This window comes from Hipposideros armiger, unplaced genomic scaffold (assembly GCF_001890085.2).
Source record: "Hipposideros armiger isolate ML-2016 unplaced genomic scaffold, ASM189008v1 scaffold_673, whole genome shotgun sequence".
In the NCBI taxonomy this organism is placed as follows: Eukaryota; Metazoa; Chordata; class Mammalia; order Chiroptera; family Hipposideridae; genus Hipposideros; species Hipposideros armiger.
The window spans coordinates 145,710-162,349 of record NW_017732023.1 but is presented as its reverse complement, the minus strand read 5'-3'; the positions used below and the strand labels follow the sequence as shown (position 1 = coordinate 162,349).

Sequence of the window (16,640 nt, the reverse complement as noted above, 5' to 3'; positions counted from 1 at the left end):
TCGGATAAGTTCTGACGCATGTTTGCAACAGATGGCACTAGTTCATTTTTGGAAGTACTAGAGTCATTCACATCTATGTTATTGCTGTCATTTGACAGTGGACAGTTCTAGCTTCATTCTGAAAAACACTGAGCGATTTGGTTAAGATTTGGAGATTTTACAACAAGTTGAAGATGGAGAACCAAACTGCATTTTTGCCATATTTTACTGTTTTACTTCCATAAAGGGAAGAACGCAAATCAAGCTTTTGAAAAATTGCATAAAGTTTATGGTGACAATGCTCTACAAGAAGTCAGTGCCAATGATGGTTCATGAAATTCCATGCTGGTGATTTTGATCTCAATGACGCTTCTTGATCAGGGACGCCCACTGAGGTTGATGATGACAAAATAAAGGCATTGATTGAGTCAAACCCCTGTTACACAACACAAGAGATGGCAGAAACATTGAACATCCATCATTCAAGTGTTCAAGACCACCTGAAGAAGCTCGGATATGTAAGCAAGCTCGCTATTTGGGTTCTGCATGAACTCAAAGAAATTCATTTTACGGCATGTGTAAACATCTGAAATATGCTCAATAAACATGAGGAAAATGATCCTTTTTGAAGGGACTGATAACTGGTGATGAGAAGTGGATTGTTTACAACAATGTGATGCCCAAGCAGTCTTGGTCCCAATGTGATGATTTGCCTCAAATGACATCAAAAGCAGACATTCATTAGAGGAAGGTTATGCTCTCAGTGTGGTGGGATTTTAAAGGTGTTGTGTTTTTCAACCTCCTACCAAGGAACCAATCAATCAATTTGAATGTGTACTGTCAGCAATTGGACAGTTTGAATGAATCCATCATGTAGAAATGTCCAAAACGTGTTAATTGTAAAGGAGTTGTGTTCCATCGCGACAACGTGAGACCACACACAAGTTTGATCACCCATCAAAAATTATTGGAGCTTGGATGGGATGTGTTGCCACACCTACCGTACTCACCTGACCTTGCGCGGTCAGACTTCCACTTGTTTCACTCTCTTCAAAATTCCTTGCATGTGTATAACGTTCCATTCAGATGAGGCTGTAAATCAGCACCTTGTTCAGTTTTTCACAAATAAAGGCAGTTCCTTCTATGAACAAGGAATTATGAAGCTCGCTAAAAGATGGCAAAAGGTTATCGAACAAAATGGGCAATATATCATTGATTGATCTTTGTTTTCATATAAATAAATGACCTTTAAAAACATAAACAAAATACGTCATGACTTTTCCAAAGACACAGTATAATTCTAAGCTCTATCTGTGTTGGGTGGAAAGGCCTCTCCCTACACTTCACCAAGGATGGTGCAGAATTATTAAAAATGGGTAGACTGACTCTTAGCATCTTGTTAACTTAATGCTTAATCCAGTCCTTTCCTAGAGAATCAGTCAACACCAGAGCCTGTCACATTTTCTGTTATTTAAAAAAAGCATCTGTGAGCATATGGTGAAGCTAGTGCAAAGGGCTTAATTTTAAAGCAACGTTCCATGAAATGGGGTCTGTGTTTACAGTGCTGTCACCATTTTCTCCCAGAACTACAATTCACAAAATGTATAGTAATATAGAGTCATTGCCTCCATGTGGAGTGCAGACTAAGTATCTCCAGCTATGAATATCTTGTTATGAAAGCCAGAAAAAGTAAATTTAAAACTATTTGGTCTAGTTGAGCAAATAATATAGTTCTGCTTCCCTCAAATATTTTCTCACATTATTATTGCATCTCTCTATATAACATCTTTAACTTTTAAATGTCTTAAGTGTTTTGTTGAGTAAAATCTACTCAACTTGAAAATCAAACTTTCTAGTGAGTATCTAGTTCAAGCAACAAAGACATTGACGTATAAAAGTGCCTCATTTCTCCTTCCCTTCATTTCCAGATGCTGTATTATGTGAAAGACATCCCAGCTACGCTGAGATTCTTCCATAGTCTCTTAGCTACTGATGCTAAGATTCTTATTATTCTTGTGTCAGGTAAGTTATTTTCATCCGGCCTGAATTTTAAAACAACAGTAGTTCATACATGCATGTATTTGAAGGCATTATTAGGGAAGTCCTTCACAACAGCTCTCAATTTAGGGGTCAAGTAGAATGAGATGCCTGTTTACTTCTTTCTCCTGGGAAAATTTGTTGTTACCTATATATAAATTCTTTTTTATATAAGATAGAGCAAATATACCTATTAGGAATATTTTTATTGAGACTGAAAATAGTAAATATTTCTATTTACCTCCTTTTTGTCCTTTGAATGCCCCTTTTCCCTGTATCATGTTTATTAATGAATAAAGGTTAAATATTTGTGATTTCATATTTGACTAATTTGCAATTCTAGAGCCATTATCAATACTGTTCATTATAGGTTTTCTCAAATAACTATCAAAAATGTTTTGTGTTGTTTTATTTTTCAAAGAGGGCATTTGATCCTGTCTTGTTGCTTCCAGGGGTATAATAAATACCACACAGGGGACATGAGTAAACATGTTAACAAATGAAACACTGACATTGCTGAATTCATTAATGCATTGCTTCTTTCATTCAGCAATCTTTATGAACTGGCCACACAGTGCTAGGCAGGTTGATTCTATAATAGATATACAGCAGTCCCTATCTTCCTAAGTTTATACCAGACCCCATACTCAAAACCATATGTCACAAAATTCATTTATCGTTAAATATGAAGAATGGCTTTAAGGATGGCAAACATGGCTGTTGCCTGTAATCCTGGATTTGAACTCATGTGGGAATTTGGCGAATGAGAGCTCCTGTACACAACCTCTTCCCCAAGGGAATATTTTGATATACTATTTTTATCCCTGGTTAGTTAGAAATATTCATTTGTGTGGGAGAGGTCTGTCTTCCCATTTAGAAGGGCTTATATTAACTGGATGCCTCCTACTAACCTCTCTCTAAATTAGTAAAAGCACTTTGTACTGCATTTAGGAATGCAGAAGTAAATTTAGTTATCAATATTGAAGGCAGTTTATTCTTGATAATCTGCAACAATGATGCAGAAAATGTGTTGCAGACAGAAACAGTAATTCATCCAGAAGTAATATGTTTGATTTTAGAACATATTTAATATCAATAGAAGATTTACTCTTATTTATGGTTGGTTTATTCTTAAATATTTTCAGAAGTATTTGCATGTCAGAAGGCAGCTTTCTATGAATAAATTTCTACTGATAAGAAAAAGCCAGACTAAGCTTTAGAAAGTGGCATGAGTAGTGTACAAGCAGCTGAGAATTGACAGAGTGCCCTTATGGATACAGTAGTCTACTGGCTATATCATGAATAAGTCAATGTAATCCATGGTTTATTGGCATGAAGAAACGTGCAAACCAAAACATGCCCAGTGAAATGTAGGATGATACATGAAGCAAGAATGCCGAGGCACTTCCTAGCTGTATGAACTTGGTCTAGGAGTGTAAATTTATTCAAGGGCTATTTATGGATAATCGTACCTAAATTATATATGCACCTATGTATATATGTGATGTATATGTACTATGTATATGAGTACATTGTCTTAGTACATATATACTTTGAGGGAAAAATCAAAGAAAGGGAGTAAAGTCTCAAATATCAGCTTTTTTTTTTTAAGTATTTTGAGTCAAATATTATTCAGTCCATGTGGTTTGATGGTAGAAGTATTTTACTAACTTTTTCAGTACGCAGTTCACAATTCTTCATTACTGCACACAGCATGGGAGACAGATATCCCTAAAAGGAAAACATTGTTAACAGATACTGTCACCAAGCATGAGAACGTAGCAAATAATAGTTGTCAAATTATTAAAGGGACTCTCATTACATCCTTCCTTTACCATATACACTTCTTAGAAAATTTTATACAGCTATAAAATAAATATCATATACATTTCTTCTTAAAGAACCACTTAGCAGAAGGAGAAAATAGATTTAGGCATTGTATTTTGGACTTTCCACTGCTCTCCTAAGGCTAAAAGTCATTGATTTATTGCCTCTTTTTGTCACAAGAGTTATTAAGAAATTAATTAAATATAAGTAAAAAAAAATAAAAATAAATCCTTGTTCAATATACAGTAGTTTCCTTTGCAGTTAAAGAAAATATTCTACCCGAAAAGGAAAATCAAGTTGTCAAATATGCTGATCTGCTCATCAACCTAATGTAACCTAATGTCTCCACATTGCCCAGTCTACAGGCTTATACTGCCCTTAAAAATTCAGAATACATGATCAGAGCCATTATCCCAAGTAACTTGGATAGTCTGTCACTTGCTCCATGACTCCTGAGGATTCCTGGGGGTCATGCTTATATGTTCCTTGTGGTTGCCAGTCACTGCTTGCCCCAAATTTCTGCACCCAGATCAACTTTTGATTTGTTACCAAACCTTACATGGGCTACAGCTACCTTTTTTTATCCTATCCTGCTTTGCCCCAAATATGGACATAGCCATACTTCAGTCACCAAAGCACCTTTGAGTTTGGGAGATGTTGACATTTATAGGGAGGAAGAGTAGCAAAAACAGAATTGAGTATCTGAGTCCCACAGCTACTCTTCTTCCAGCTTTCTTCTTGCTCAGTTGGGGCCCACTTCCTTTGCACCTACTCATAACTTCTTTTAGACCTTACCCATGTCCTCTTAACTCAGTGCTTTTCCTAAGACACCAACTCCTCACTTCCTGCTTCCACCCCTCTGATTTATACATAGAGCAAACCCCCTTTAGCTCTATCTTTTTCACCTAGATAAACCTGTGCACCTATGAACCTGTCTTAACTATGACATATTTTGCAGGGATAAATTCTATTGCCCCTTCAGTGTATGGAAGTGGCTGCAATTTCCTTTTTTTAAAAAAATAGTACTAATTGCTTTGTTGTATTAAAGTCAATATAAATGTATGGGTCAACTTTTAGGAAAAAAAAAAAGATCATGGCGATCTTTTGGAAACAAGTTTAAGTACAAGAAATTTCCCATCAGGTTTGTCTTATATTATTGTCAATCAACATGTATAGAATTGATCCACATTTTTATTAGTCATTTTCACCTCACCCTGTCTGCCAACCCAGTCTGTGGATAGTAAACAAGTCTGGAAAGCTCTCCAGGCCATCTGAGGTGCGTGATCACCTTCCCTCCTCACCCCTGTATAAAAACCATTGTCCTAAACGTCCTTCTCAAAAACTTGGAACACTTACACCAAAATTGTTCATATTAGGCTGTCTTTTTCTCAGGTTTCTTGCAGTCCCTTTCTAAATGGAATCTGCTTCATAATTACCTAGAAGTCAAGAAACCTATTTGTATATTTCCTTTGTTTCAGGGCAATACTATCATTCATAGCTACACTACAATGCAGAAAACTTAGTGCTCATTGTAGACAGATTTGGACAAGCCTAGAATTCATCATCCAATTAAATTTCTAAGACACTCATCTAGCCAATATTTCATCTAGGCAGATAAAAGTATGTTTGGATTAACATCTTGCTCTATAGGGTCGCCTTGAATATGCTACACAGGTAAGGCTCTTACCTATCCATCTTAGAGACTGACCTGTTATTAAATTGATGAGTTATTTCTCTGAATAGACTGAATTACTCAGTTATTTGAGCACCATATGGACACTCATTTTTGAAATTTATTAGATTGTAAGATAATGAAATATGGGTCCGTTTCTAGATTTAATCATGCAGAGCACCTAGCTTGGATACGGCGCCATGTGTGTTCAGCCATATTCAAAACACGGTCTGTACTCAGTCCCACTCTGGCTGCATAGGATAGTCGTTTTTATTGAGCTCCTACAGTCAGTCACTGCTAGGCTGTGAAGGTTGCAAAGATTACTTTTCCTTGCCTTTGAAAGGCTGCTAATTTGATGGAGGACTCAATACGTAAATACTTTCAGCAGTATGCTGTTTCCTATCAGAGGCAGACTGGGAACTTAAGGAGAGTTTCTCGAGAGCAGGGGGCTCTGCCTCTTATCTATAGTCCCAGTCTTTACAAAGTCTTTGATGTCTAGAAGACATGCAGTAAGTGTGTTTGAGTTCAACTGAATAATTGCTTATTATTTAATTGCTTATTATTTCTCCTTTATGATATCCAAGCTACAGCAAGTTCTGAATGTCCATCCATTATATATATACCATGTTTTAGCTAAAACTTACTACATGATAGAGATAGAAGCAAAGAATATAGAAAGTTCTGGAGATTTGAAAATAGGTTTAATAAATGAAAAACTCAGTAAAGAAGATACACATATTCACACACACGCACACACAGTGCACACTGAAATAGGTGGACAAAAGCAATGAAGGGTAGGCAGGTGAAACTAATTTGGAAAACAAAGAAAAATTGAAATTAGAATTAAATGACAGCATTTGCTGGTCAGCCTATTAGAATACATGTTGCTTGAGGAAAGAGAGGTTTTCCTCTGTTTCTAAGTACCCGTTACAGAACTAGCCCAGCTCAGTAAATACTCAATTATAACAAGCAGAAGTTCCTGATTATGAAGATAAAAGATTTGATTTGGGGGATAAAAAAAAAGAGAAATGAGAACAAAAGAGGTGTATCCCACACTAAAATGATGTCAGTGGCAGGTTTTTCTGCAAATGTAGTAGCCAGGTATTCGTGGAATGAGTTGCTAATTAAATTGCAATCTATTTGGTTAAGGGAGATTAGCCACAAGGAGACAACTAAAGTTTTCTGTCCTTCCCTCTCCTTACCTGACTAAGGAAGGGGGCATATCATGCTGTGTTATTTTTAATACAGCAGAGAAGAAAGAATCTGGTTTGTATCATGTTGAAAACAAAAGTAACACCATATGTTGTGCCCACCGAGAGCCATTATGATAATGCATCAGTCAGAAAGTGTATAATTGCTCAGCTTAGAAATGGCACCGAGTCACAGAACACTGACACCAGCAAATTTTCTGCAATTATTGTTTTGTTCTTTTTTTCTCTGCCAGGTTAAAAAAATAACAATGATAACAGAGCCTCTTCTCAACCACTGAAATTTATTTTCTTGTAAAGTCTTGTTTATAGGCAAATTATTATTCGGGAAGATAATCATTCTATTCGGAATGAAACATCTTTTAATATATACTCATGACCCTCATTTTTTTCCCCATTGAACTGAGGTTTTATTTTTTTTTCTGCTTCATTCTAATTCCTAGGGCATATCCTGCAGCTATCGCTCCCTCTTCTGAAATATAAGTGGAACATCAATTATCTAGGCTGTTTATTATTTACCATTTCCTGCCTTGGGTAGTCTTTTTTGTTGAGTTAAATCAGGGGACGTTAGCCTAGTCCATGGATGAGGCCGAGGGTTCTTTGAGCATCCTGTAATTATATGCACAACAGTGGGTATGTATTGTTTGTGCACTTTTCAGAAGAGTCAATTATTTTCATTAGATCCTAAAGGGGGTTTGGGAACCAAAAAATTCAAGCCTTTGAAATCTTCACCTTTAATCATGGAAATGCATAGAATGTAGGTTCTCTCTTATATTGCTTTGGCCAAGTCCAACGTAATTACCTAACACTTCAACAGTGTTTACTATGTGCAAGTCATGGTTCTTTTTGTTTTTGTTTTTTAGCTGAGCCATCCTTCCACCTGTTGGCACCTCAGCGGCAACTCAGCTCGGGCCAGGCATCGAACTACTGTTGCTCAGAGCTTGCGCTCTTGCATGAGCTCTTAACCAACTGAGCCACTTGGCCGGCCCTAAGTCATGGCTCTAAGTGACTTACTTTCTTAACTCAGTTAATCCTTGCAGAAATTCTGTGAATGGATTCTATCATTATTATTATTCCTGTTTCACAATTGATAAAACTGAAGCACAGATTCATAAAGCTAGTAAGAAGAAAAGCCAAGCTTCACACTCAAGTATTCCAGCTTTAATGGCTACTCTTAATGACTGTACTCTACAGGCTGTGTAGGTAACAGCCCACTATTACACGCTTACATTAGAAGGTCCATAAATCAGTATTCATTTGTTTTGATTTATTGTAAGTGTAGATTCCCAAACAGCAAGTTTGCTTTTTCATAGTCTCGAGATTGCAGCCCATAGAAATATTATCAAACTAATTTCACGTAACGTTCATTTATTTTGTAAGTACTTATTGCACTTCTGCCATGCACTTAGCATTGTGCAATGATTCTCTTAAAGTATCTCATTTAATAACTTGCAGTTGCATTTGAGGTAGGTGTGGTTATGCCCATCTTATAGATGAGAAAACTGAGGTTCTGAGAGGCTAAATAATAAGCCTCTTATTCATGAAGTGTCGAAAGAACAATCCAACCTATATCTCTCTCCCTCAGCTGCTGCGTTTCTTAGCCTCTACACTGCATTTTCAATTCAATACAACAGGCATTGCTAAAACATCTTCTAAAGTTGGTGACAAAATTTGTAGGAATCATCCTAGTTATTGGCAGTCAGTCCAAGGTGGCATCTAGTAAGTGGATGGACATGAGAAGCTACCCCATCTTTAGTTTTAGTAAATCATCATTGTATTTATTGTGCTCTTTTTTTCAATTTCAGTTTTTACTCTTAGATGTTCTCCTCTGAACCTAAGACTAACATAAACAACTGCCTTCCTCTTACCACCATCTGAATGTCCAATGGGTCTCTCAAATTTACATTTTCTAAGTCACACCTGATGATACATTTAAAACTGCTCTCTCTCATTCTTCCTATTTCCAGTAATGGTGATTTTCTCTTTTCAGATACTTGGGCAAAATCATTGGGGTCATCACTGACTCTTCTTTTACTCACATCAAGTATCCAAATTGTTGGCAAATAGCAGGTCGATCTAGGAGTTCAACATATAAAAAATCCAACCACATCTCATCACTTCTAAGCTCACTGGTCCAACTTACAATCATCTGTCCCCCAGGTTATTGCAGTAGCCTTCTCACAAGTCTCATTGCTTCTGTTCTTATGCTCCTATAATCTATTCTCATCTGTGTGGGCAGAGTGACCTAATTAAAATGCAAATCAGGTTAAGTCAACCTAATGTTGTGTTGTCCAATATGGAAGCCACATTTGGCTACTGAAATTTAAATTTAAATGAATTAAGATGAAATATATTTTTAAATGCATTTCCTCAGTCACACTAGCACAATTCAAATGTTCCATAGCCACAAGTGGTTATTAGCTACCATACTGGACAATGCAAATAGAGAACAGGTCCATCAGTCCAGAAAGTTCTATCAGACAGCACTACAGTGGCTCCCCATCTCCTTCCATTCTCCCCCTTATTCACTCAATTCCAATCTCACTGGCTTCCTGGCTAGTTCTTAAACATGCCAAGCATGTCCCTGCCTCAGGCTGTTGCAGTTGCTCTCCTCTCATCCTGGGGTAATCTTCTCTCTGATATATCTGCGTGGTTTATTGGCATGTCTCTGCTCAAATGTCACATTATAAAAAAGATTGTGACCACCCTCTATAAAACAGCAACCATACAACTATTTAACCTTCCTTAGTCCTTGCTTTGATTTGTTTTTCATGAGCACTTAGCACCATCTGATATACAATTTATTTACTTATTTAACTTTCTCCCCACCCCTGACTCCTTCAATTGAGCTACACAAAGGCAAGAAATTTTTTTATTGACTACTCTATACCAAGTATCTAATGTACTGCCTGGCAGAGTAGGTAAATGAAAGAAAGAATAAATGAAAGCATGAACTTTGTTCTGTTGCACAGGAGCCAGTGGCTGGGACAAGCTATGGAAAAAGTACGGGTCCCGCTTACCCCGGGATGACCTCTGCCAGTATGTCACATCGACCGATCTCACTCAGATGCTGGACAAGTTGGGGATTAAGTATGAGTGTTACGACCTTCTGTCCACCATGGACATATCTGACTGTTTTATTGATGGCAATGAAAATGGAGACCTGCTTTGGGATTTTTTGACAGAAACCTGCAACTTTAATACAACAGCACCACCTGATCTCAAAGCAGAAATTGTGAAAGATCTGCAAGAGCCTGGATTCAGTGTAAAGAAAGACGGAAAGGTTCTTTTTAATAATAGTCTGAGTTTCATTGTGGTTGAGGCATAAATAGCAATCATGACAGTGTACTCAAAAATTATATTTTGAACAACAGTGATCATTTATTTCTGTATTAAAATTACAAATACTTCTCAGAATATAAATAGAGTATTGTCACTTATACATAAAATCTAGAAAATTCCAAGACTTCCATGTAGAATCATATATGATATTGCTGGTCTTATCCCCTCCCTCTTCCAGGTAAAGAACCCACATGTAGGCTAAATACCACATAAGCTGGAAAAATGACAATTAAGTTTCCCTGGCTTATTGACAATAAAATCCTTTCCATTTATGGATTGTATTGGAATTTCCTAGAATACTAATGAAGTATGTACTATGTATTCGTTAAATACTAGTAAGAATATGCTTCTTGCTACTTTGAACACAAAGAAAGTACATGTTTATTGATTTTTTCCCTGTTGTGAAGAAGTATTTGTATATTCCTCTATTGTAGTTTCTATTTTATTTTTATTGATTACTACAAGTAAGCACTTTTAGGATACTGCAAAATTAGCTCTCGGTCATGTGTTGCCATTTTCTCCCATTTTCTTTTTTAATTTTATGATTTTCACAATGTTTTGTTTGTTTCTTGATATACTGATTTTTTTTTCTATTTTATTCAGTCAAATTTAGGGTTTTGTTTGTTTTTAAATTTCCAACACATTTTGAAAGGCTTTCTAAAACCATTTTGAAATATTAACATTTTATCATAATAATTTTATAGTTTCACTTTTTAAAAAAATCGTTGATGTTTGAAATTTACATAAGTTTAAAGAGTGAGATGGAGAACAAGCTGGTTTCCCTCAAAAAGATAAGCCAGCTGTATCAACGTAATTTACTTTAAAACAAAACAAAACAAAAAAACTCGACTGACTTAAAATGCATCTTTTATCTTTTACTAAATTTCTAGAAAACATTGAATCTCTTTCCATACTCTGTAGTCCCTTATATCGCTTTAAGATCTCCTCTAAAACCAAGAGTTATCATTGGGCAGTAAGATTTCAGGGGATATTTGGAAACGTATTTGATGTTCTTTATTTTATTTTGAATAATAAACATCTATCATTCTTTTTAAAAAGTATATTTCTTTAGATAAGTAATTAAGTAATTTTATAATTAATAAATAAATATATTTTTTAGATTAAGTAAGGTTTTATTAAAACACTCATGAACCCCTATTTTCCCAGTGATGAAGCCTTCAACACAGTATGATAGTCACTCTATCACATCACAGACCTACTACTTAATGCTACAGTATAGTCACTTCAAAGAGTTAATGCCCCACACTAATCTCTTAGCTGAGGCCCAGGAAGCACACCGAGTACAGAGTCTATTTACATTAACAAATGACCAAGCTTTGTTGTTCATAATAAGTAAAACTGACTTGCATTGCCCTCTTTCCTTGGACAACTTCATCAATGTTGTTTGAATTATAAGGTCCAACAAACGAAACGACAGTTATCCAATCAGATTGCTGAATACGAACCCTCAACCATTAATCATACTGATATGTACAACTGACAAAGGAAATCCATGAGGCACACATGATTGATGAATATGGGCCATGTGACCTTGAACAACTTCACCAAAATGATGGAAATCAAGACTCTACAGAGCAAATTATGGCTTTTTCCAAAAAGCACATGTGTGAAACAAGAATTGAACTAACATGTTACTTAAAGTTAGAAAAGAAAGAAGTCCACAGATGGATATTTGTAAATATGGCCTTTTTCTCATCCCTATATCGCCCATACTATAAAATACAAGGATAAATAAATTCTTACCTGCTTCAATTTAATGTAATGGGAACACCTTAGCCTTTTAAAGAGAAAATCCCCATGAAGTTAGTGGTGGAAAGCTATATAGGTACAAGGGATGCAACTACTCATTTCTGTCTACACTGTATGATATTACAAACAATTGAGGCAGTCACATACTGACTTTGAATGTTTGTCCTTGTGGTTCAGAAAAAAACCTGCAACTTGAATTTGGAGTATTGCTGTATACATCGATGTACATTTGCCAGTGTTTAACATGGTGCCATGCATATGGAAGATGCTAAAGTAATGGGTATCAGTGAAGTCTTTCTTTCTCAAGCATCTATTTGGCACCTAAGTGTTTATATTCTTATTGTAAACATAGCTCAAAATAACCAAAAAAAAAAAAAAAGCCGTTTGTTGCCTTTAGTATAAACCTTAACTTATTTAAAGTGTTCCTGACACTATTTAAAATTTGTTGTTAGAGAATACTGCCAAAATCCAAAGAGAAAACATTAAGTGGAGCACAGTATTTTAGGGACTTGGTATTTGATTATTATAAAAATTGGCAAATTACTTAACTGAAAATTCTGCCAATCAGGGCAAGAAAAAATTTTAATTTCTTGTGTACATACACAAAAACAGATGCAAAGGTCATAGAGAGTACTAGATCTTAAATCTGTAAAGCTGCACAGACCCAAAGGTATATTTGATATATTTTAAATGTTTATTAAGAATAGCTTACCCAGGATATTTTGACATTTTAACAGCATATTTGCATGTTTTTACCTTCTCACAATGTTATTTCTAAGAAAATAAAGACATATTGCTAACCCCCAAGGGGAATGAATGTATGAAAGAGTCTTGTTAGATGGAGAGGTTGAACCAGACTTCCTGGGTTCAAATCTGGGTTCTGTTACTCACTTAGTGATCTCAGGCAACTTATATTCTCTCTATTCTCACATTTCTTCATCTTCAAAATGAAGAGAATCATAGTACCTAAATCAGAGGATGATCATAGCATTGCAGGAGTTAAACTACATAAATATTCTCATAAAGTAGTAGTTTCATAGAGAATTTTTAAAATATTAGCTATAATTATTATTAACTGCACATAAAAATTCAACATAAAATGCAGAGCAGATAAAAAAGAGTAAGGAAAATTACAACTGAGGCCAGAGAGCTAGTACCTATTGGAGCAAACCTAGTTCCTGACCTTGACATTTCTAGCCAAAGGTATATGGCCTCTCTGTGTCTATTAGAGCTAAGCTGGTACTTCACAAAAGTCAAGGTACAGTCAGGGCTGGGTCACTTAAGCCCCACCTGGGTATAGGCCTGCCTGACACTGTAAGTGCCTACACTCTATACTATGCATAGTGACTCCATCTCAACCCTGTCTCTGAGTAGACAGCAGAGCAGCTGACACAAGGATGGCAACTCATAGGCTGGCCAGCATTTGATTGGAGTGGTTTCTCTTCAAAAATATGAAAGGGATCCTTCTAATTCTTGTCTTAGAAATTTGGAATGACAGGGTCAAGATGGTGGAGTAGATAAATTCTGTGCTTGCATCCCCTAACAACCATATCAAAATTACAACTAAACTGCAGAACAACCATCATTGAGAATCACCTGAAGCCTAACTGAACAGAAATTCTATCACTAAGTATATACAGAAGAAGCCACATCAAAATTAGTAGGAGGGGTGAAGACAAGGAATGGGCTGGCCCCATACTCACATATGGTGGTTAAAAATTGGGAGGGACATCTCAGCTGCAGAGCTTCCCCCTTGAGGAGTGAAGGGTCCTAGTCCCATACCCGGCTCCACAGTCAGGGTTCCAGTGCCAGGAAGAGAGGTCTCCCATAACTTCTGGCTGTAAAAACCAGCAGAGATTGTGGCTGAGTGAGACAAAGGCTGATGGAGTCCCAGGTGTTCCTCTTAAAGGACCCAAGCATGGACTAACTCACTGACAGACTCATTTGCTCTGAGCTCCAGTGCTGGGGCAGTAGCTGCAAAAGTGCCGGGGAAATATGTGAAGGAACTGAACTGGCTGGCTTCCAGGCAAGGGCCGGCCAGGCAGCTTGCTCCCAGATGGAAGTGCTGGCAGAACCCCTTGTTCCCTTGTTGAGCCCTCCCCAACCCAGGACGCAGACCCAGGTGGCCGCCATATGTGAGTCTCCATCAACCTGGCTAACACTGTCTGCCCTGCCCTGGTGATTGCCTGAGGCCCCATCCCACTCAACTTTCAGGTTCACTCAAGCCACTTCCAGTAGCTTTTCCATACAAACAGCCTGTCTTGACTCATGCTGTGGACTTTCCTAAAGTCTCTCAAAGGTTAACAAACCCCAAACAAGCAGCATCTGGCTTCCACATGCTCTGTGTCTCTTGCTGAGCAGCCCCATTACTGGTGGCCAGCCTTGGTTCAAGGCTTGACCTCTCTCAGGCACTTCCAAGACCAGTGTGGGTGGCAGCCATCTGTGGATTGCTTTGTGGCTCGTTCCAGGGAGCCTGAGGTGGGGCCCCACCCAGGAACCCCTGGGGCCAGCACACCTTGTGGCCCTTTTCAGGCTGCATCTGAGCACCACCAGGCTGCCTCCACAGGGACACAACCAAAGTCCAGACTGGGCAGGCACCAGAGCCCTGTTAGAGCGAATCCTGCTCCATAGAGATGTTTAGGAAAACATGACTCTTACATGTGCTGCCTATAGGAGACTCACTTCAGATTGAAAGACATACACAGACTGAAAGGAAAGGGATGGAAAAAGATATTTCATGAAAATGGGAAAAAAAAAAAAGCTGGGTAGCAATACTCATACCCAACAAAACAGACTTGAAAACTAAGGCCATAACAAGAGACAAAGAACAACCCAGTAATCCCACTTCTGGGTATTTACCTGAAGAAATCCCGAACACTATGTACTTTGAAGGGACATATGCATCCATATGTTCATTGCAGAATTACTTACAATAGCCAAGAAATGGAGGCAGCCCGGGTGTTCATGAATAGAGGAATGGATCAAGAAGAGGTGGTACATATATACAATGGATTATTATTCAGGCATAAAGAAGAATGAAATCTTGCCTTCTGAAATAAGATGGGTGGACCTAGAGAGTACTGTGCTGAATGGAGTAAGTCACACAGAGAAACACAAATGCCATCTGATTTCATTTATGTGTGAAATCTAAAGAACAAAATAAACAAAACAAAAACAAACTCACAGATAAAGAGAACATTTTCAGGGTTTCCAGGTGGCAGAGTGGGTGAAAAAAGGGAAGGGGTTAAGAAGTACAAATTGGTACTTACAAAATAGCCTGGGGATGTAAAGCATAGCATAAGGAATATAGTCAATAATATTGTAATAACTATGCATGGTGTTAAATGTGTACTAGATTTATCAGAGTGATCACTTTGTAAGTTATATAAATGTCTAATCACTATGTTGTACACCTGAAGCTAATATAATATTGTATGTCAACTGTAATTGAAAAAAATTATAATTACAGAGCAGGAGAAGTCAGGCATTCATTCTCTCACTTATTCATAAAATATACATTCAACCAACATTGACTGTGTGAGGCACTGTTCTAAGCAAGGGTAGTATTAAAGACAACAAAAGTTCCCAACATCACTGACCCAATTTCTAGTTGGCAGAAAGAAAAATAAATGAAAAAAATTTTTTGGCACCGTGTGTGTGTGTGTGTGTGTGTATGTATGTGCAGGTATGTGCTATACACACACACACACACACACACACACACACAGAGGGTGCCTAAAAATATATACACATATTAAGAAAGGAAAAAACTGTATTAATTGTAATAATATATACCAATAATAAAAGGTGAATACAGTCACATTTGACTTCTGCAATTGCAAGAGGTGGTTTCATCAGTATCCAGGCACTTCTGATTATAGCCAACTACTGCTTGACCATAAATAACATCTCTTAAAATGTGTATAGATTTTCTTGGCAACCCCGGCATACGTGTATGTATGTGTATGTGTACGTGTGTGTGTGTGTGTGTGTGTGTGTGTGTGTGTGTGTGTGTATAGTCACTATTAAGAAAATAAAAGTAGATAAGGGGAAAAGAGTAATACTAGTTGGGAGTAGTCAGGGAAGGCCTTTTTAAAAGGGTGAGATTTGAGGGCCAGCCGAGTGGTTCAATTGGTTAAGAGCTCGCTCAAGAGTGTAAGCTCTGAGCAACAGGGTCGCCGGTTCGATTCCTGGACCAAGCTGAGCTGCCGCTGAGCTGCCAACAGGTGGCAGCATGGCTCAGCTAAAAAAAAAAAAGCGAGGGGGGGGGGGGTGAGATTTGAACAGAGATTTAAATAAAGTGGAGAAGCCAGGCAAAACATTGGGAGAAGAGCATTTCAGGAAGAAGAAAGTGAAAGTACAAAGTCCCTCATATGGGATGAGCTTGACATGTTTGAAAAACAGTCAGGAGGTTGGGCGGCTTTCTATACTAGCTAAATTGAAAGGTCATGAAATAGATTCAAGTCCAGAATTGCCACTGTGGCCCATATCTGGGAGGGCCTCACTACCATGCCAGTTAGAGAGAGAGAAATGAAGCTGACTTGCAGAGAGAATGAGAACATGTGGCCTTTAAATGGGGGATGAGCTTTGGCTGTCTCAAGTTATCTCCTTGTCATTTCCAATTCCTGTCTACCCTGAGAACAAATACCCTTTTCCTCAAGGTACATTGTGGGTATCTCTGCCTCTTGCCTTCCAGAAGTCCTTGTTAGAACAGTATATAAGATCTCATTTGATTGTTAGTGAGTTTAAAAGATTGGTTATTATTACCCCATTTTGATGGTGAGGAAAATGAGATACTGTTAAGT

The 16,640-nt window shown here is 37.5% G+C and overlaps 1 protein-coding gene across 1 annotated transcript in view; it reads left to right on the top strand.

Moving 5' to 3' along the window:
* HNMT (histamine N-methyltransferase) overlaps positions 1–10,493 on the top strand; it is a 39,322-nt gene extending 28,829 nt beyond the window's left edge. The window contains exons 5-6 of the mRNA XM_019626388.1: positions 1,908–2,001; positions 9,696–10,493. Of these exons, the coding sequence (XP_019481933.1) occupies positions 1,908–2,001; positions 9,696–10,051 (450 nt within the window). The 3' untranslated portion in view covers positions 10,052–10,493. The remainder of the gene's footprint in view (positions 1–1,907; positions 2,002–9,695) is intronic.
* Positions 10,494–16,640: the final 6,147 nt, after the last annotated feature.